This window comes from Microcebus murinus, chromosome 18 (genome assembly GCF_040939455.1).
Source record: "Microcebus murinus isolate Inina chromosome 18, M.murinus_Inina_mat1.0, whole genome shotgun sequence".
In the NCBI taxonomy this organism is placed as follows: domain Eukaryota; kingdom Metazoa; phylum Chordata; class Mammalia; order Primates; family Cheirogaleidae; genus Microcebus; species Microcebus murinus.
The window spans coordinates 48,410,218-48,431,107 of record NC_134121.1 but is presented as its reverse complement, the minus strand read 5'-3'; the positions used below and the strand labels follow the sequence as shown (position 1 = coordinate 48,431,107).

Genomic DNA, 20,890 nt, shown 5'->3' with positions numbered 1-20,890 from the left:
TAAATAAAAGCCCTTCACCTATTTTGGGGGTAACCTCTCCTATGACAACATTATACCCTATAACAGAATAAAAAAAATTATTATTAGATTTACTAAATTGTTTATTTTTGTTTAAAGCTGATTTCACAGATTTGTTGGTTCATGCATACATTCATTAATGAGTTCACTCAACCAACAACTATGGAGCATCTACTGGAGTCTTTTCAGTTCCTAATCTCAAAGTTTACATTCTAGTAGTTAGACCAACATATATATATAATAGCTGTACATAATACAAAATAGACTGCTGCCAACACGAACAGAGAATACATATAAAGCACACAGAGGGTTTAGAGAAAGAAGCAATTACTTGTGGCTGGGAGAGTAAGGGGATGATGATTGGGGAAAACTTCATGAAGGAGGAGGTATCTGAGCTCAGTCTGGAAAAGTGCCTATGAATTAGATGGAGATGGTTTGGTAGTTACCATAGCGTTTTTTACTAACTGGTGGTTAGTTACATGCACTCCTGATGACTTTTGGAGATTAATAGCAAAATATTAAATTAACCAAGGCTTGGTTTCATTTTTTCTTCCCATAGTCCATTCAGTTCTGGCACTGGTTTGAAAGTACAGGATACAAATAAGGAGGGAGCACTGGGCTAATACAGAGGCAGAATAGTTTTGGGGTATGTTTGGGCCTAAGGGAAGCCTGAGGAAGGCTGAACAGGGTTTAACCAAATGAGATCCTTGATTAATACAATGAAAAAAAAAAACAGATCTAAGGGAATTCATAAAATATAATGGGGAGCAATAAGGAAGGAGGTAGTACAGAACGTTAATGTTAAGTAGTACCTGAGATTCACAGCCTCTAATTAACACTGTTCATTGCGACTGACTATATATAGTTCAACGCGTTAAAACAAACATCTCTATCTCCTGAATGCTCAGTGCCTTTCCAAATAACAGAGCCAGAATTTTCTTAGAAATGATGATAGCTTAGTTAGGAAGTAAATTGGGAGGTACTATAAGGTTAGTAGCTATGTTTTCCTATTTATATATAAGCAAAGATTTATATGCTTCTCTTCTGGAAAGACTCAATTTGCCTGGTACTTTTCATAAGTTATTGCATTCTAAGATTCTAATATGAGATGGTAGTTGGGGATTAACCTTTTTAGAAGACCCTAGGAAAGAAATGTGCTGTCATTATATAAAAGTGAATAATCTTAAAAAATTAATATTAAAATCTTCTGCATTTGCTGATCTTTCAGATAAGCCATTCCCCTCATAATTGTACCTGATGCCAGATGCTGAGACAGATGTGTTCCAGAGGTAAGAACAAAGAATAATGGTGTAGAACAGGTAGGATAGAGCAATGGCAATGGCAATGGCAATGGCAAGAAGAAGCATTACACTATCATCTGTATAACAAATAATTATCAGTGAGATAAATCTATCCAGGCATTCATCAGGAAAGTAACAAAGACAAACATAACTTTGATTTTGTAGTCTGGACAAAGTCCAGTTGATGATACATTTTGAAAATGTCAGAATGTTCAATTATTCTGCAAAAGCTCCTAGTCTGAATTATTAAACAGCAACTTAGCTGTATTAAAAATATCTCTTGACATCAATTCTGAGTAGCCCCTAAAGAATAATGACTTCATGTTTCAGAGACTTAACCTTCTGTATCATTTCTGTATAAATGACTTTGCCAGTGGTGTTTGAGTTATTCTTTAGAAATGTAGGTACCTGGTGATTCTTCTATGAAATGAGAGCAAGGGTATTGTGAAAATACTGAACTCATGGAAGAGGAAGCTGAATTCTTACCTGCCTGTCATTCCCACAAACTGTAGATCATGATTTCTGATAATTATACTGAAATATACTTCAATTAAATAATGTTTTTTAAAACTACATTTTCAAAAACTAAAACCTCAAACTAGAATTCTTTCAAAGACTTACGATGTAAAGCAACAGACTTTTAATAGTTGATGATATATTTTATAGGCTATTTCTGATTTTATATGTGTTTTTGTATATTTTGGGAGCAGAACTAAGCAATCACTTAAGGAAGATGGACTTTGCCTCAGGTTCAAAAAATACATACATGTGTATACCCAAACACAAAAGAACAGCTTAGTCAAACAAGATGAATGGAAAATTTAAATACCTTTAGAGCAGGATTTATTTTCATTTCAATATATACCCCAATAAAATGATTATTTTTTTAAAAAAACCTTACCTGCTACTGAATTTGGCCGTGGCATGAGATACAAAGGAATAGACTGTACTGATTGAGATAGAACAGTTTCCAAATTCCTCTCTGGGATCTTATTCAGACTATAGGTAGAAGCAGTCATGTTTTCATCTACTCGATACAAACAGGAGTCCATGCTGGATTTTTGAGACTGCCAAGGTTTTAGGTTTCCTCCAGATCCTAATTCTTTACTGCTTTCCCCAGCATATTTTGTGCGTTCCACATTTTCAGAATAGCTTGTCAATGTAGCTGGAAAAAAAAAAAGTAAAATGAATTTAAAAGAAAATATAAAGGAGAGATTAATCTGTTTATGACTATCTAAATCTATAACTAGATGAGAGTATTAGTAACATTATTTAAAAAAGTTACCGATAAGCATTTCACCTCTATAATGAAGTATAAATAATTGAAACCAAAATACAACTACCTCTCACATATATTTAACAATACTATTTAAATAAATTAAACAAATTCATACATCAATACTAAAGGACCTAGAGCTAGGCCTATCAGTATTAAAATTTTTAGCATTTCATCAAAAGGGTATTTATATAATTTTCATGGATTGCTGGGGAGTCTCAAAGTCCCCAAAAGTTGTCTATATTTTTTATCCTATTCCTTATCCCACTTAAGTTTATTTCCTGGCCTTGTATATGTAATAAAGAATTAGAATAAAACAAACAGTCCCTAAGTAGAAACAAATATAGGAGAAAGAACCTTTCCAAATAAGGAAGCAATACAGGCCCTTCTTGTACAGATCACCACTGTACCTCTAACCCTAAATATGTTAAGTCCCTTAATAAAATAAAAAACTAAAAGGTCTTCTGGAATTTTATCTAGTCTTACAACTAATTATACATGAAAAGGAAAATTTTCATCAACTCCAGAAATGAAAAGATTAAAAACATTAAAGTCTAGATTATAAAAATTTTTTAGCAATAATTATATAAGAATAAGGCTGGGTGTGGTGGCTCATTCCTGTAATCCCACCACTTTGGGAGGCTGAGGTGGGAGGGTCTCTTGAGGTAAGGAGTTCGAGATCAGTCTGGGTAACACAGTGAGACTCTGTCTCCATGAAAAATAAAAAAACATTAGCTGGGTGTGGTCATGGGTTCTGGAGGCTGAGGCAGTAGATCACTTAAGCCCCACAGTTGGAGACTGCAGTGAACTGTGATCACATCACTGTACCCCAGCCTGGGAGACAGAGCAAGACACTTGTCTCAAAAAAAAAAAAAAAAAGTCATAAAACAAGAATATAAGATGTCATCCCAGGAGGAGAGTTTTTATTTATTTTTTTTACATTTGTATTCACTCTATTGATTTTTTGCTTAGGAAACAGAATTGCTAAAGACAAAATATAAACTTTAAAAAATGACATTTCAATATAACTTTCCAAACTGGTTGCTCCAAGTTATAATATCACAAGTATTGTGTGACTATTTGATGGCACATCCTTGTTAGTATCTGTATTATTTGATATTTGATTATATATTTGATATAAACAAATATTTTGATTATTTTGGTTGTTTTGTATTTACTTATAATTTTTATCTCTTTTGTGTGAAGTCACTGTTTATATCATTTGGCCATTAAACTACTGGGGTTACTTTCGTACACACTTAAATATAGATATCAACCCTTTTTTACATTTAATGAAAATGGGTTTTCCCTTCAATTGAATGGAAGTTTTGTGATTTACATATTTGTGATTTTATAAGTTTTTGCATATGTGGATAGTTTTTAAAATTCTTTTTAAATTTCAGAATATTAAGGGAGTAGAAACACTTTGATTACATATATTGCCTTTGCACCACCCAAGTCAGAGCTATAAGCATGCCCAACCCAGAGAGTGTGCACTGCACCCATTAGGTGTGAATATACCCATCTCCTCCTCCCCCTCCCACCTACCCAAGACCCAATGCATGTTATTTCCTGTATGTGCATGTAAATGTTGATCAATTAGTGCCAATTTAATGGTGACTACATGTGGTGCTTGTTATTCCATTTTTGCCATACTTTACTTCAAAGAATGGGCTCCAGCTCCATCCAGGATAATACAAGAAGTATCATTTCAGGAGAGTTTTTTTATGTTAGTTCATTTTCTCTTCTTATACTTCAAATGTGCCTTTTGCCAAAAGAAAAAACCTAACCCTCATGAGGTTATTTCCACAGTCCTTTTCAGTGAGGTTCTTTCTCTGCAAATTTAAATGGAATTCTAGATTTTTTGTAACAAGAGGAAAAGATGAATTATAAATTTTTCTTTAAGACAGAAAATCTGACTTTGTTGTCACAAAAAAATAAAAGGCTATGAAAAAGACACCTATGAACTATAAAAGATAGAGAGAACTAGGAAAAGGGAAAATTTTCTAAACTCAATCCTCAGGATTAAAAGAGAGGAGGCCATGTGCTTTGGGGCCCTCCTCAGAAAGGAAATCAGAACTATCACAGAATACCTTTGGAACCCTTACAAGATTCTGAAGCTAAGCTTCCATATTAGCATCTTCTATTTCTGCGGTCCCCAACCCCTAGGCTGCTGACCGGTTAGGAACTGGGCTGCAGTGCTGTCTGATCTCCCTTCCCTGCCTGTGGAAAACTGTCTTCCATGAAACTTAGGAACTGGCTGCACAGCATGAAGTGAGTGCTGGTGAGCAAGCAAATCTTGGAAGCTTCATCTGTATTTAGAGCTGCTCCCCATTGCTGGCTCCAATCACCACCTGAGGCCCCCCACCCTCATGTAGGAAAATTGTCTTCCATGAAACCGTCCTGGAGACAGAAAGGTTGGGAACCGCTGCTCTATTTCCTTCTTAGTGATTATTTGTAAAGCCCTTAAGGAATAGACAATCTATCCTCATTCTGGGGAGACAGCTAACAAAAAGAAGGCAGAGAAAATTATATTCCCACATTTTGGTCCAGTCTTTGGCAACAAGAAACTATAGTAGGTGGTAGCAAACCTGAAAAAGAAAGGAAACCAGTTTCTGAAACACAGAAAATCTTTCAAAAGAAAGAACACAGAGAACAAATTAGGAACTGAAAAGTAACTCCAGGGCCTAACAACTTGAAGGGCAAAGTGATTTTTTTGATAACTAATAAACAAACAAGGCTGGGTCCAGTGGATCACGCCTGTAATCCTAGCACTCTGGGAGGCCAAGGCGGGCAGATAACTCAAGGTCAGGAGTTCGAAACCAGCCTGAGCAAGAGCGAGACCCTATCTCTATTAAAAAATAGAAAGAAATTAATTGGCCAACTAAAAATATATAGAAAAAATTAGCCAGGCATGGTGGCTTATGCCTGTAGTCCCAGCTACTCAGGAGGCTGAGGAGCAGGATCGCTTGAGCCCAGGAGTTTGAGGTTGCTGTGAGCTAGGCTGACGCCATGGCACTCTAGCCCAGGCAACAGAGTGAGACTCTTGTCTCAAAAAAAAAAAAAAAAAAAGAAACAACACCCAAGAAAAAGCTCAGATATGTATTAAGCATGATGTTCCTCCTTCTCTATTAGATTATAAACTTTAATACAAGTAAACATAGTAAATTCAAATTTATTTATCACTTTATAATTTTTAAATTGTATAAATACACATTATCTCATTTGATCACTAATATAATACTCAAAGCAGGGCTAGTATTACTATCTTCATTACATAGAGGAGGAAACCAATGCTTGGAGAGATTAGGCATCTTGCCCACTGGTACATAGCCAGCAAGTAGTCATCCAGGCGACTAATTATTTGGGGTCTTAATCATTTACTACCTCATATTGTTACATAATTTTTTTTGTAGATGTTACCGTGGCCCCTTCATTAAATTGTACATTTCTGGAGAGTAGAAAATGTACTTTAATTTTTTTTCATATTTAGATTTTTTTAAAACGTTTAGCACCCAGCTCTATAATGCCCACATGATAAAAAAGGAATAACAAGGGAGAGCATGAAGGCTAAATAAAGCCCTACTGTCATCTATAAAAATCACAGAAAAATAGTGAGTAGTGAGCATTTAGGTGATCTGGTAGTTTGAGAGGACACTGCAAACATTAACAATGAAATATAATAGCAGCAAAATAAATGGCCTCATTCTTCAGTGCATTTTTTTCTAGCACTTATACTAAAAAATATTTCTACCAAGGATATGAGTGTATATAAGAAATTACTTAAGCAAAGAAAGACAAATTACTTAAGACCTGAGAAATTACTTAAGCAAAGAAACTGCCTACTTTTGGGAGAAACGTATAATGAGAGGACACAGTATTTTAGAGATACTTAAGCTAAGCTCTGAATCCAGTACTGGTGAAGTATTTATATGTCTGCTAGGAGTACAGAACTATACTGTCAGTATTTTAGGATGTGGTTTGTGTTTGTATTAGGGAAAGAGGTGGAAGAGACCAATCAGGCTTTCTATTTTAGGATACTGCCAAACAAACAATTAAATAGATACTGAACTATCAGCTCTTGAGAAAGTTGCATTTTCAATAATGATCAAGGACTTCAATAAAAATCCTTGCAATCCTTGTCCAACTTCCAGTCATTCCAGATAATAATAACATATCCACCTAAATTTGTACTTTTATCTTTATTTTACCCATTGGAAAAAGAGAGAGACCCTGCTTTATGAGAAAGGAGAGAAAAATCTAATCCAAACTTGAGGTTAGGGAATACTCTTGTTGTCTAAATTGAGTCCATCAGGTGAAGATGGGTAAAGAATGTATAATCTAAAGAGAAAAAAATCTGTAAGGGCATAGAGGCAAGAGACAGCAAAGTTCTTTAAGAGAATTAAGTTCAATAGGCTAGAACTTGGGAGTGAGTTGGGGCCAGTGGTTTGCTTATACAGGTTTAACAACTGGCTCTGTGAAAAATAAAACAAGAAACAAAACAAAATTCTGATTCTTAGTGTTTGCTGATCTCCATGGCATAAATACTTGCTTGGTGGCTGACTTCAAGCTACCTATGATTTAATAGCTGGCTCAAAAATTACTGAAACCTTAACAATTGGATATCACTGGTGCTAGCTAGCCACCGCACACTACCAGGTGAAGCAATGGAGAGGAGACATAGTCCAAATTAGAGTGGAACTCATAAACCATATTAAAGGGATTGGATTTTACCTTGCTTAACCTAAGGGCAATTGAGGAAATGATTAAACAGTTTTGAGGGACATGATTAAACTTGCATTTTAAAAAGATTACTTTGGTTTCAGTGAGTAGAATAAATTATGCAAGGTGTTTTTAACACATGACTACACTAGAAAAAAATTTTTTTTTCCCTTGGGGCCACGATTTTTTATTAGAAAAATAGAATAAAAACTTTGAAAACGAAATGTACCCTTCTAATTTAATGAAAAATTTGTTACTTTTTATTGTTTTCTGTGCATGAGTTATATGAAACTTGAAAAATATTAAATAGTTATCGCAGCTCTGAAGATGAAGAGACATGAGAGTTACATATGCTTCACAAGGCCCCAGGCTCAAAATATATTCCTAAGTATTTTATTTTGTTGCTAGAGTGAAAGGTATTGTGTCTTTGATTTGATTCTCAGCTTGATTGCTACTGGCGTATATGAAAGCTTCTGATTTCAGTAGCATAAGCATGACATGTTTTTCCATTTATTTACATCCTCTGCCATTTCTTTCCTCAGAGTTTCATAATTCTCCCTACAGAGATCTTTCACCTCATTAAGTATATTTCTAGGTATTTCATTTTCTTTGTTGCTGGTGAAAAGTACTGCGTCTTTGATTTGATTCTCAGCTTGACTGTTATTGGCATATGTATATGAAAGCTCCTGATTTGTGTACGCTGATTTTGTAGTCTGAGATTTCGCTGATTTTATTTATCAATTACAGGAGTCTCTTGGTTGAATCTTTCGAGTTTTCTAGATATAAGATCATATCATCAGCAAAGAGTGATAGTTTAACCTCTTCTTTTTCCATTTAGATACCCTTGATTTCCTTCTCCTGTCTGACTGCTCTAGCTAGGACTTCTAACACTATGTTGGACAGAAGTGATAGTGGGCAACCTTGTCTAGTTCCAGTTCTAAGCAGGAATGCTTTCAATTTTTCCTTGCTCAGTATGATGTTGGGTTTGGGTCTGTCATATATGGCTTTAATAATTTTGAGGTATGTCTCATGTATGCCTATTTTATTGAGAGTTCTTATCATAAAACGGTGCTGAATCCTAGTAGACTAGGATCTTCTGTAAAGAAAGGTATTAGAAAATTCACAAGATAAATGAGATAGCAAATTTCTTTGCTTGGATACTTCCAAGTTCTAAATTCCCTTTTGCCCAAGTTTGCCATAAGAACATATTGGGCTAAGATTCCTGAATCATAAGCAAAGAAATACCATTTTTCTACTTTGTGGAAGGTAAAAACACAAGGATGTCTTATTGACAAGAAGAAAAACAAAGTCTGAAAGGGCTCCCAAAACTAATTAAAAAACTGATATTTGTTTTCCCAAATAGATCCCAGAACAACTTGATTGTAAGTACTTAGCCATTTAATCTTAGTCTCCTGTTTTCATAAAACTCTCTATACCAGTGAGGAATTAACTCTCCTGAACCACTTTTGTTGTTAGATAGATGGTATATGTGAATTTACAGGAAGAAGCAGACAATTTTTTTTTTTATCTACTCCTTATCAAGTACTGGCCTGAGAAGGAGTAGTTAGGCAGGGAGGCATACCTTTCATTTTTACATTTAAGCTTCTCTTGCCAGCATCATTAAAAAGACCAGAATAAGCTTTATAGACATATCTTAACAACTCAAAAGCAGATTTTTTTAAAACCTTAAACAGTGTAATTATCTTAAAAAGGAAAAAAGTTCACAAGATTAATATAAAAACCAACTCACCAATGATGCCACTATCTCTGCTTTCAAGTGTGGATGTTGGACTAGTAACAGGCCCATAGCTGCAATCCTTGGCAGTTGCATTTGTACTGACTGGTGGGAGGGTAGAGCAGGGGCTACTGGCTGGTGGAGAAGCAGTGCTGCTAGTCAGGGTGGAACAGGGACTTATCCGCTGGGTGATTGCTGAGGTCTGAAAAATTGGAGTCATTAATAATATAAACTGACCAGCTGTTAAAGTATATCTCAAGGTAAAAGCCTTGATGAAAAAAGAAAAAAATAATCTACATGCACAGCTTTTACATTTATTAGGCTCTATTCATTTTTGCTTTCCAGAATAAGAGATTTTGGGTTCTACGATTGAGGTGAAACTTGATGAATTTATCATGAGCAGAGACTATGCCTAGTTTTTCTGCCTAGGGAATTTCCAGTAATAAGTATTCTATCATTGCCATTCATTAAGAGAATAGAGAAATTTTTTTATTAAGCACAAGTTTTCCTTACAATCAATAAAACTTTTCAGAAGGCTTGAAGATGATCTTTTAATAATTTTCTTTAGACAGAGGGAAAAAAATCCCTGCAGCTGAGGTTAAATAAAGTTCTTAATGCAAAAAAGTGTCTTTTTGATACATAGGCAGCTGCCCAGAGACAATAAATAAAAGCAAGGAAAAATGCCTTATTCTAAAAGTTTGTCTAATAAAATAGATTGAATAATATTAATGTAATACAAAACTATAGAATTTCTCTGTAGAGGTTGAACAGTCTGAGATCACTTACCTCCTTTTAAGTTGTGATGCAAAGGAATGAATAATTTATCAAAAAGGTTGATGGTAACATATTCTGGTTTACCTATTTTAATGTTGTTTCATTTTTCCTCAGTTTTCTACCCAAATAAATTATTGAAACAATGAATAAAAGTATATATTTTTAAACACTAAAAAAATTTTATCCTTTTTAAAATGCTAAGTGATTAATGACAAAATTACTTGAAGTAACACTAATGATAAACTTAATATCTTTAAATGTTAAATATAAAAGAATCCTTTTAATTTCTTTACACATAGAGTCTATTTATATTCTCTCTGCTATTTTTTTTTCGGCTAACATTGGATAACTGGAGAATGTATTGCTAACTAGTTATGAGACTATTAAGGCTCCTCAATTCATCCTAAGAGGATTTCCAGGTACAATCCCTTGTAATTAATCATCTGTGTTGAATACACCAGGTCATAAAAGATACATTCTACTAAACTAAGCACAAGTGACATTCTCATTATCCTGCAACCAAATAAATCTTTTCAATCATATAATAATATTAGAGACTGATTTTTCTTAATAACACAAGCCCTCAAATTTATGCAAATTTCTCTTTTACTATATATTATGTCTTCAGAGGAGAGGGGAATTTCAATTTCTTTGTAATCTCTTCTATTTTTATAAAATGATGTTGGTCTACCAAAGCAACGATTCTTAACTAGGCACACATTAGATTCAGATGTGAAATGTAAAAAACAAACAAGCTCTCTCACAAAATTGACAGCTACTGAGCCCCACCCTAGACTTACCAAATTAAAATCCTTCAGCTTAGAAATTTAATAAGCACTTTTTAACCCCTCCACACCTAGTTTGAGGAACATGTTGATAGATGAAATGAACTCTACTCAGGTCCTTTACATTAAATATATCTATAGTCATCTCATATTGAAAAAGTTTTATAACAACCCATTTCTGTTCTTAGACAAGATTCTTATTCTGTTCTTTGTGAGAGTCATATTATACACGCATAATACAGCCAATGGAGAGGTTAAGTCCAAACAACACTTCCTATTTTTACAACAAATTATTTTCTGCAAAATAAAACACCTATCACAGAATGTACACTTTAAAGACTTTAACTGTAAAAGCAAAGCTTAAATATCAAGCTATTTAAAAAAGAAAATTGTTCATGGCTTATGAATTAAAAGATAGGCTTTATATTGATTTAAGGAGGCTAGTCAATGAGATATAGAAGGACAACATTATCTATTCTCCATACTGTAGGCTAAAATGGACATCTAATTAAGCCACTCCACTTCCGAAACCTTTTAGTGGTTTTCCCATTGTACTTAACATTCTCCAGAAGGATCCTAAAAAGGTTCCAATCTGGATCTCTTAAAAGTCCTATTGCCGGGCGCGGTGGCTCACGCCTGTAATCCTAGCACTCTGGGAGGCCGAGGCGGGTGGATTGCTCAAGGTCAGGAGTTCAAAACCAGCCTGAGCGAGACCCCGTCTCTACCATAAAAAAAAAATAGAAAGAAATTAATTGGCCAACTAATATATATATATATATAAAAATCAGCCGGGCATGGTGGCTTGTGCCTGTAGTCCCAGCTACTTGGGAGGCTGAGGCAGGAGGATGGCTTGAGCCCAGGAGTTTGAGGTTGCTGTGAGCTAGGCTGACGCCACGGCACTCACTCTAGCCTAGGCAAGAAAGCAAGACTCTGTCTCAAAAAAAAAAAAAAAAAAAAAAAAAGTCCTATAAATATGCAGGATAAGAACCAAATGATGGAATTCATAAGGTCCATTTTAATATCCTGGAAACTACTGACAGAAGAAAACAGTAAATTAAATATCACTTTTACTACTTCGTCTCTTGCAGAAAAAATAATATATGCTGAGCCGCTTGTATCAGATTCTGTCATCACTAGTATAATTCTGAGGACATTGTCACTATAGGGTCTTAAATATAGCAGTCTAATTTTTTTAGTATGCTGTTTAGCTCAGAAGAAAGTCACCAAATGAGCATGATCCCTTAGTTCTTAATACTCTTCCTAAGACTAGAAATTCAGTGATCAATTTAGCCACCTTCTTATGTGGTTCCAAAATAGTTTCAGGACATATTATATTTCAAAAAGATGATCATTTAGTGTCATTATTAATATCTTACATTTATGTAATGTTTAACAGCTTTAAAACATTTTTGTATATTTCATTGACTCCTTATCAACCTGGTATGAGAGGCATAGTGAATGTTATTTTCCCCATTTAAGAAATTTGAAAAGGAACAGAAAATATGAAAGCTATGAAGTAATTTCCCTCAAATTGTATAGTTCCTGCATATATTTATACACTAATTATATTGTACATTATTTTTTTCTTTTTTTTTGGTATATTTTTATTTACTATATATTGTTTTCTTTTTATTTATGACAACTGAAGAGTTGGTATACTGCACATTATTTATACTTTTTACTTATATGACATTTTAAAGGTTACAAAGTATTTTCATATTCATGATTTAACTTGATCTGCACAACAATCCTGACGGTGTTATTATTTCATATTACACTGGAATAGTATAGTGTAGCTGTTAAGAACATAGGTTATACAAGCAGACTTAAATACTATCCCATCACTTTCTGTGTGTTTCCATCTTTTCATCTAATAATTAAAAATATGAATGAACCCTACCACACTGGGATGTAAGGACGCTTAAACAAAATAGTGCAAGTAAAAGCAATTAGTGCAATGATTAGTATACAGTGAGCATTTAATAAATTCTCAGTTATTATTACCTATGGAAAACCTAAAGCTCAGAGAGGTTAAGGGACCTGTGCAAATTTACAGAATGGTTGGTGGTAGAGCTGGAACTAGAACACAAGTTTTCTCCCTCCTGGTTCAATGACTTTTCTATTATACCATATTGCTTTAGTTATATTAAATCAATGATCCTACTCATTTACTTTATTTTATTTGGTAATATACAAGTAAGGCACACTCCACAGACTTGTGGCTTTATCAGAAATCACATCATAGAATCTCAAAAGCAACAAGTATAAATTTTATCATCTAAAGTCCCCAACCCCTGGGCTGCAGTCAAGTACCCATCTTAGCAAAACAGGGCCACAGATCACCACCTGAGCTCCACTCTCTGCCACTTCCTCCCTCCCGTCTCCACCTCCCCCACTTCTCCAGTCCTCCTCAAGCTTCCTAGCCAGGTCCGTGGAAAAATTGTCATCCATGAAAACGGTCCCTAGTGCCAAAAAATTTGGGGATCACTAACCTAAAGAAATGTAGACGTGTAGAAACAACAGGGTCCTTGGCAAATATTCTGGCTATTATATATGGCTTACATCATGTTACTTGGTCATTATTAGAACAGCCACATTTAAACTTGACATGAATATCAAGAAATGAAAAGAAAAATAGATGTTTTTATTTATACCAATTTTTAAAAATCCTTCAACAATTATTTCCATTTTTTATTCATAGAGCATAGCATATTGACATAATTACAATATAAATTGATTTTAAAAAATCATTAGCCCTGCCATCATGAAACATACATTCTTATATGAGATACAGACAAAAACCCTGCAACTAAAAATGTAAAATCAGTTAATAAGAGCTCTGAAGAAAATAAATTAGTAGGATAAGAAAACATAGTGATAGACAGGTGCTATTAGATAAAGTAATTAAGAAAGACCTCTCTGAAGAGGTAACATCTAAGCAGAGCACTGAATGAAGTGTGGAAATGAATTATGTGGGAAGAGCATTCTACTACAAATGAATATGCTTTATGTTTTTGGGGATTGACAAGGAGGCCAATGTGGCTGGAGAGCAGTGGATGAAAGGAAGAGGGGTAGGAAATGATGTAGGAGAGGCAGCATGTGACTAGATCAGATAAGGCCTTCTAGGCCATGGTAAAAATTTTAGATTTTATTCTAAGTGTGATCGGAACACAGTGGAAGATTAAAAGCAAAGTGACAGGATCAGATTCACATTTTATAAGGATCACTAGCTACTGTGTGAACAGACTATAGAGGGGAAAGAGTGGCAGCAGACACCTATTGGGAGGCCATTTATTTATACGGTGAATACTTATTGAGCACCTACCAATGACAGACAGTGTTCTAGGTGCAGAGGACACAGCGGTAGGTAGAACAGGCAAAAATACCAGGCCTCCTAGCCTTACATTCTAGTAGGTATTGCAGTAGTGCAGGCAAAAGATGACAGTGGCTTGGACTCAGGTGTAGCAGTGGAAGTAGTGAGAAGGGATCAGATTTAGTATATATTTTCAAGACAGAGGACATGATTTGCTGAAAGAGTGAAAGTGGGGTCTGACAGAGAGAAGTCAAGAATGCCTCCAATGCATTCATCCTAAGCAAGCAGTTGGTACCATTTATTCAGAAAGGAAACACTGCAGCAGGAGCAGGTTCTGGGGGGAAATGCAAGGTTCAGTTTGTGACATGTTAAGTTTGAGATGTATCTTACACATGCATAAAAAACACGTAGGAAGCTGAATATACAGATCTAGAGTTAAGGGGAAAAGGCAGGTCTAGAGATAATTTGGGAGTTAAGATAGTATTTAAAGAAATAAGAATGAAGGAGAATCTTAAGATGAGAGTTACTAGGCATCTGAGTTTTATAAAAACTCTCCTGGTGACTATAATGTGCAGCCAGCAAAACCAATAACCTAAGGATGAGGATAAAAAGAACACAAAGGCTTGAGGAGAGCACCCTGAAATACTTGAACATTCCCTATAAGACATATAAATACATTAAAATAATCCTTATATATCTTATTATGACAAAACTAATATATGTCACAGAATCTTCACCATTTATCAATAAAAATATGATATTTGAAATTGATTTTTATCATCTGAATAAAATGCTTCACTACAAGGCATTCATGGTATAAAGATTAAGACCACATAAATGTGACTCTAGTACTTCCTTTGCTACATTTAAACTGAAAAGAATGGAAATATCCAAAAGAAAAAAAACTATGAAATAATTTTTTAAATTGCTAATATTTTTTTAACTGAGATGGATACTTAGATTATTAATATTTCAGGTTTTCTACTTTTTTAATATGTGCATTCAAATATAATATTTCTTTTTAACACATCTTTAGCTATATCCTACAAGTTTTGTTATACTTAGTTTGTATTACTTCAGTTTAAAATATTTTCTAATTCTTTTTGGTGATTTTCTTCTTGGATGCAAAAGCTGTTTAGAAGTATATTACTTAATATCTAAACACTTGGGGGATTTTCTAAGTTATTTTTTAGATGTCCTTTTCTAAGTTATCATTTTGTAACTGATTAATTCTGTGGTCATAGTAACTGTAATCTTTTGAAATTTATTGAGACACTCTGTGGCCCAGCATATCACCAATTTGGTAAATAACTTGAAAACAATGTGTATTTTACAATTTTTGAGTACAGTGCTCATACATATGTCGATTTTGTTTGTTGTGGCTTATTTTTATAAATTAAAGCCTAAAAGTGGCTTTTTAAGTTTTTAAATCTAAGAATGAAACTAAAAGATGTTTCATAAACTGAAGAAATATAGTGACTATGGAAAATTGAGTTGTATTCTAGGCCTCAAAAGGCATTTAGCAATTAGAATTATTCTCTCAGAATGAACATGTATACACACACATGCTCTTCTTTTCCTGGTATAATAAGCTAATTTATACCAAGTTTCACAAAATTGATGGCAAACTGCTTACCTGATTTTCATCCTGTACTTCCATGCTGTATTGGTCCCCTGGCTGAACTTCTGTGACTTTCTCTCCAAGGAGGAAACCCAGACGAGTCATGAGTGTGTTTGCTGCCTCATCTACAGATGGAGGGGGGCCAAGTTCCTGTTCAGCATCACCTATAACAAGGCAGCATTGAAAAACATGAGTCTTACAAAATGAAAAACTGTCTAGTTTTGCAACTATTCTTACATTCAGTTTGGTCATTTCTTTACTTTTCAGATTCTAAAACAAAAATTACAAGGTCCCTGTCAATAAGCTAAATTTTCCCACTTTTAAAGATTATAACTGATAAAAAGTCGACTCAACTTATCTACTTCAAACACTTTAGTTTGGTAGAATGTTTCTGTAACTTGCTGAATAGGAAAAGACTTCCATTTCTTTGGCAGTTAGCCTTCCAATACAGTCCTAGTCTTGGGATCTAGTTCTCAGCCACAATCACCACTCAAGTTCTTTTATCTTCTTTTTTTTGAAAAATAGTTTGTGTAAATATTCTTTTTTATTTTGAAATAATTTCAAACTTTTAAAAAAGTTTCAAGAATAGTACACATACTATTCCTTAACCATTTGAAAGTTGCAAACATAATTTCACACCATCCCCTGACAGTATTATTTCCTATAAACAAGGACATTCTACAGTACCAACCACAGTACCAACACAGAAATCAGGAAACTAACAATTTGTATTACTGTGATCTCATCTACAGACCCCGTTAAAGTTTTAACACTTGTCTCAATAATGTCTTTTCTAGCAAAAGGATGTAAAATTCAGCATTAGCTATCAATTTTATCTCTTTTAGTCTGGAACAGTTCTTTAGTCTTAACTTTCATGACCTTGACACTTTTAAGGACTTTTAAAAACCGGTTGTTTTGTACAATGTCCCTCAACTGACTTTATCTGATATTACCTCGCGATTTGATTCAGGTTATACGTTATTGGCAGCAATATCACAAAAGTAATGTGTTAACTTTGGTCACTTGGTGATGGTAGTGTCTGCCAAATTTTTCTACTATAAAACTATACTTTTTCCCCTTATCCCTTAAAACACGTTAGGTTGGTGCAAAAGTAATTGCGGTTTCAGACTGAATTTTGAATCATTATAACTAGGCTCAAACACATCTTTATTAATCAAAATAGGAACCATTACAATCAACACATTTTTGCCAATGAGAAATAAGTTTGTTTATCCCTGTAGCATTAAAAAATCTCTACTTCAGGATTCAAAGAACTCTTGGAAAGCATTTTTTGCATCCTGCTGGTTGTGGAAACGTTTTCTGCAAAAAGTTGTTGGGATGCTTGAAGAAGTGGTAGTAAGTTGGCGAGAGGTCAGGCAAATATGGTGGATGAGACAAAACTTTGTAGCCCAATTCATTCAATCTTTGAAGTGTCAAGTTGTGCGGGGTGCAGCTGGGCATTGTTGTGGAGAAGAATTGGGCCCTCTCTGTTGACCAATGCTGGCTGCAGCCACTGCCATTTTCGGTGCATCTCATTGATTTGCTGATCATACTTCTCAGATGTAATGATTTTGCCAGGATTCAAAAAGCTGTAGTGGACCAGATCCGCAACAGACCACCAAACAGTGACCATGACCTTTTTTTTGGTGCAAGTTTGGCATTGGGAAGTGCTCTGGAGTGGAGCGTCTTCTCCTCGGTTCAACTGCTGAGCTGGTCGTCTCCAATTGTCATATAAAATCTTTCTTTTGCATGTCACAATCTGATTGAGAAATGGTTTGTTGTAGTTGCATACAAAAAGGGAAGATGACACTTCAAAATAACAATTTTTTAAATTTTCGGTCAACTCATGAGGCCCCCACTTATCCAGCTTTTTCACATTTCCAATTTACTTGGTTAACGTTGAGTTCTTTGGCAACTTTTCATGTAGCTAGCTGTAAGAGGATCAGCTTCGATGATTGCTCTCAATTGGTCATTGTCAACTTCCGATGGCTGGCCACAGAGCTCCTCATCTTCAAGGCTCTCATCCCCTTTGCAAAACTTCTCAAACCACCCCTGCACTGTACATTCATTAGCAGTTCCTGGGCCAAATGCGTTGTTGATGCTGTCAGTTGTCTCTGCTGCTTTTGATCCATTTTGAACTCAAATAAGAAAATTACTGGAATTTGCTTTTTGTCTAACATCATTTCCACAGTCTAAAATAAATATAAACAGCAAGTAATAAGTCATTACCAAAAAAATAAAGTGAGAAATGCATATTAAAATAATGTATAATATTAACTTAAGAATGTATTCCAGTATCAAATGGCAAATTTCAACAATGCTAATACCATAATTACCTTTGCATCAGGCTAATATTTTGTACGGGACTATCTTGAGATTGTGTAAATATTCCATTCCTCAACAAACTTTTTTTTTTTTTTTTTGGAGACAGGGTTTCACTCTGTTGCTGGGGATAGAGCATAGTGGTGTCATCAGAGCTCACTACAACCTCACATTCTTGGGCTCAAGCGATCCTCCTGCGTCAGCTTCTCCAGTAGCTGGGACTACAGGCACGTACTATCACGCCTGGCTAATTTTTCTATTTTTTGTAGAGACAGGGTCTCTTGCTCAGCCTGGTTTTGAACTCCTGACCTCAGGTGATCCCTCAACAAACTTTTAAATGAAAAATAAAATTTTGTGGTAAAATATACATAACAAAATTTGTCACTTTAACCATTTTTAGGCATATGATTCATTGGCATTAAGTACATTCACAATGTCATAAAACCATTGCCACCATCCATTTCCAGAACTTTTTCATCATTCCAAAAAACTCTCTACCTGCAAAAACAATAACTTCCCATTTCCTCCTCTCATCAGTCCCTGGTAACCTCTTTACTACCTTTCTGCCTTTATGAATTTGCCTGTTCTAGGTACCTCATGTAAGTGGAATCATACAATGCTTGTTCCTTTGTGTTTGGCTTGTCTCACTTAGCATAATGTTTTCAAAGTTCACTCATGTTACATATCAGAATTTCATTCCTTTTTATGGCTGAATAATATTCCAATGCATGTATACACCACTATTTAATTTATCCCTTCATCTGTTGTTGGACTCTTGGGTGTTTGTTTCCAGCTTTTGTGAATAATGATAGAACAAACACTGGTGTAAAAATATGTTTGAATTCCTCTTAAATAAACTTTTGTCCACTATTCTCAGTATCCATTCATGTTTCTTGGTTGAATTTATTACTATCGTGCTTGTCAAATAGGGATTTTTCTAAGTTCATTTTTTTTTTTACCTCATTTATCTATATCAGTATGAACTCACTGATTTCTATCTTTTTCAATGAGTTATAATCTGTTATGATAAACATCATTATTACTTTTTGCTCAAATTGTTCTAGACTTCACCAGGGTAAGCCCCTAATTTGGTTCCTATGAGCTTTTGACATATCCTTGTCATTTTCTGGGCACTTCTTTGCTTTCTGGCACGCAATTTTCCAGGCTCCTCTTTCCCTCCCCCAGCCTGGAATCAGGCATTTTTCCAAGAAACCCTGGTTCTTCTTAGAGGAGAAAGGTATTTAAAATACTGAGAGCTGGGCACTGCATATACTCATTGTTATTAGGATATCACTATCCTCCAGATCCACTCACTGGCAAAATATATGAATGCTGATTAAAACTATTTAAACTTGTAGCTTTTGGTTTTGTTTTGGCTGTTCGTAAGCAGTGCGTTTGTGCATTAGACTTTGCTCCCAGAACACTGGGTGAGGAATATAGCTCCATGAAGACTAAGGGATTCTAGATTTTACATGGAACTGGAAAGGTCCAGGAGTAGTAAAGAAAATTTGAAGAAAAATGACATATTACTTAACATTGAGATTTAATATAAAGCTAAAGTAATTAAGACACAGTAAGACTGACACAAGCATAAAAAAAACGATCAATGGAACAAAATTTAAAAATCCAGAACCAGATCTATACATACACAATCACCTTATTTAGGACAAAAGTGCCACTGCAGTGCTTCAGTAACATGATAGTATTTTCTTTCTTTCTTTTTTTTTCAGACAGAGTCTCACTCTGTAGCCCAGGCTAGAGTGCCATGGCGTCAGCCTAGCTCACAGCAACCTCAAACTCCTGGGCTCAAGCAATCCTCCTGCCTCAGCCTCCCGAGTAGCAGGGACTACAAGCATGCGCCACCATGCCCCGCTAATTTTTTTCTATATATATTTTTAGTTAGCCAATTAATTTCTTTCAATTATTAGTAGAGACGTGGGGTGGGGGGTCTCACTCTTGCTCAGGCTGGTTTCGAATTCCTGACCTTGAGTGATCCACCCGCCTCAGCCTCCCAGAGTGCTAGGTTTATAGGCGTGAGCCACCGCGCCCGGCCACATGATGCAAAATTTAATGATAAATCAATATAATATCCATGTGGAAAAGTAAATCCCATCCCTACACAAATACCAATTCCAAACAGATGACAGACCCCAAAAGTAAAGCAATAAGTCTTCTGGAAAATAACCTAATAGAATATATCTTTATGATCTAGAACTAGGCAAATATTTCTTAGGACAAAAAAGGTAATAACCATAAAAGAAAAGATTAGAAAAGTGAAGTTCATTAATAAGAACTTCTGTTCACCAAAGACACCACTGCATGCATAGAGTAGGAGAACCCCTACAAATCAATAAGAAAAAGATAATCCAATTTTTAAAGTGGACAAAATCTCTATACAGAATTTACAAAAGAGGAAATCCAAATGGCATATAAATAAGCATATGAAATATGCTTATTTCATAAGCATATGAAAAGGCGTTCAACATTACTAGGAGATTGAAATCAAAATCATGGTGAGACACCATTACACATGTGCAGTGCAGAATGGCAAAGCAAAAAGGTACTTGACAACATGGGGTAAAGGAATGCTTAAACACTGGTGGGCTGATGGAAATGCAAATTGGTAGTATCAAATTTGTAAAAACTGGCATTTTTAAGGTGAACATACTGAAACCTTATGACTAAGTTCAATACTAGTTATATACACCCCAAAAAGTATACATAGGTGCATCTAAAGTCATGTAATAAATGTTTATAAAATTGTTCATAATAGCCCAAATTGAAAATGTTCATCAACAGTAGATATGCAATGAATATGACAGCAAGAAAAAAGAATCTCACAAACATAATATTGAACAAAAGAAAATACATAATAAATGATTTCATTATATAAAGTTCAGAAACTAGTAAAACAAATAATTGATGATGGCAGTCAGAAGAGTAGATATATTGGTAGGGAGTGGATAATGACGCAGAGGAAGCATGAAGGAAGCTTCTAAAGTGCTGATATCATATTTCTACAG

The 20,890-nt window shown here is 34.9% G+C and overlaps 1 protein-coding gene across 12 annotated transcripts in view; it reads right to left on the bottom strand.

Annotated features, from left to right (window-relative positions):
- TANC2 (tetratricopeptide repeat, ankyrin repeat and coiled-coil containing 2) overlaps positions 1-20,890 on the bottom strand; it is a 370,065-nt gene that overhangs the window by 139,295 nt on the left and 209,880 nt on the right. For all 12 annotated transcript variants that reach the window (XM_012747318.3, XM_012747321.3, XM_012747322.3 and 9 more), the window contains 3 exons: positions 15,561-15,709; positions 9,068-9,254; positions 2,221-2,484 (listed from right to left, as the gene is read on the bottom strand). In XM_012747318.3, coding sequence (XP_012602772.2) covers positions 2,221-2,484; positions 9,068-9,254; positions 15,561-15,709 — 600 coding nt within the window. The remainder of the gene's footprint in view (positions 1-2,220; positions 2,485-9,067; positions 9,255-15,560; positions 15,710-20,890) is intronic.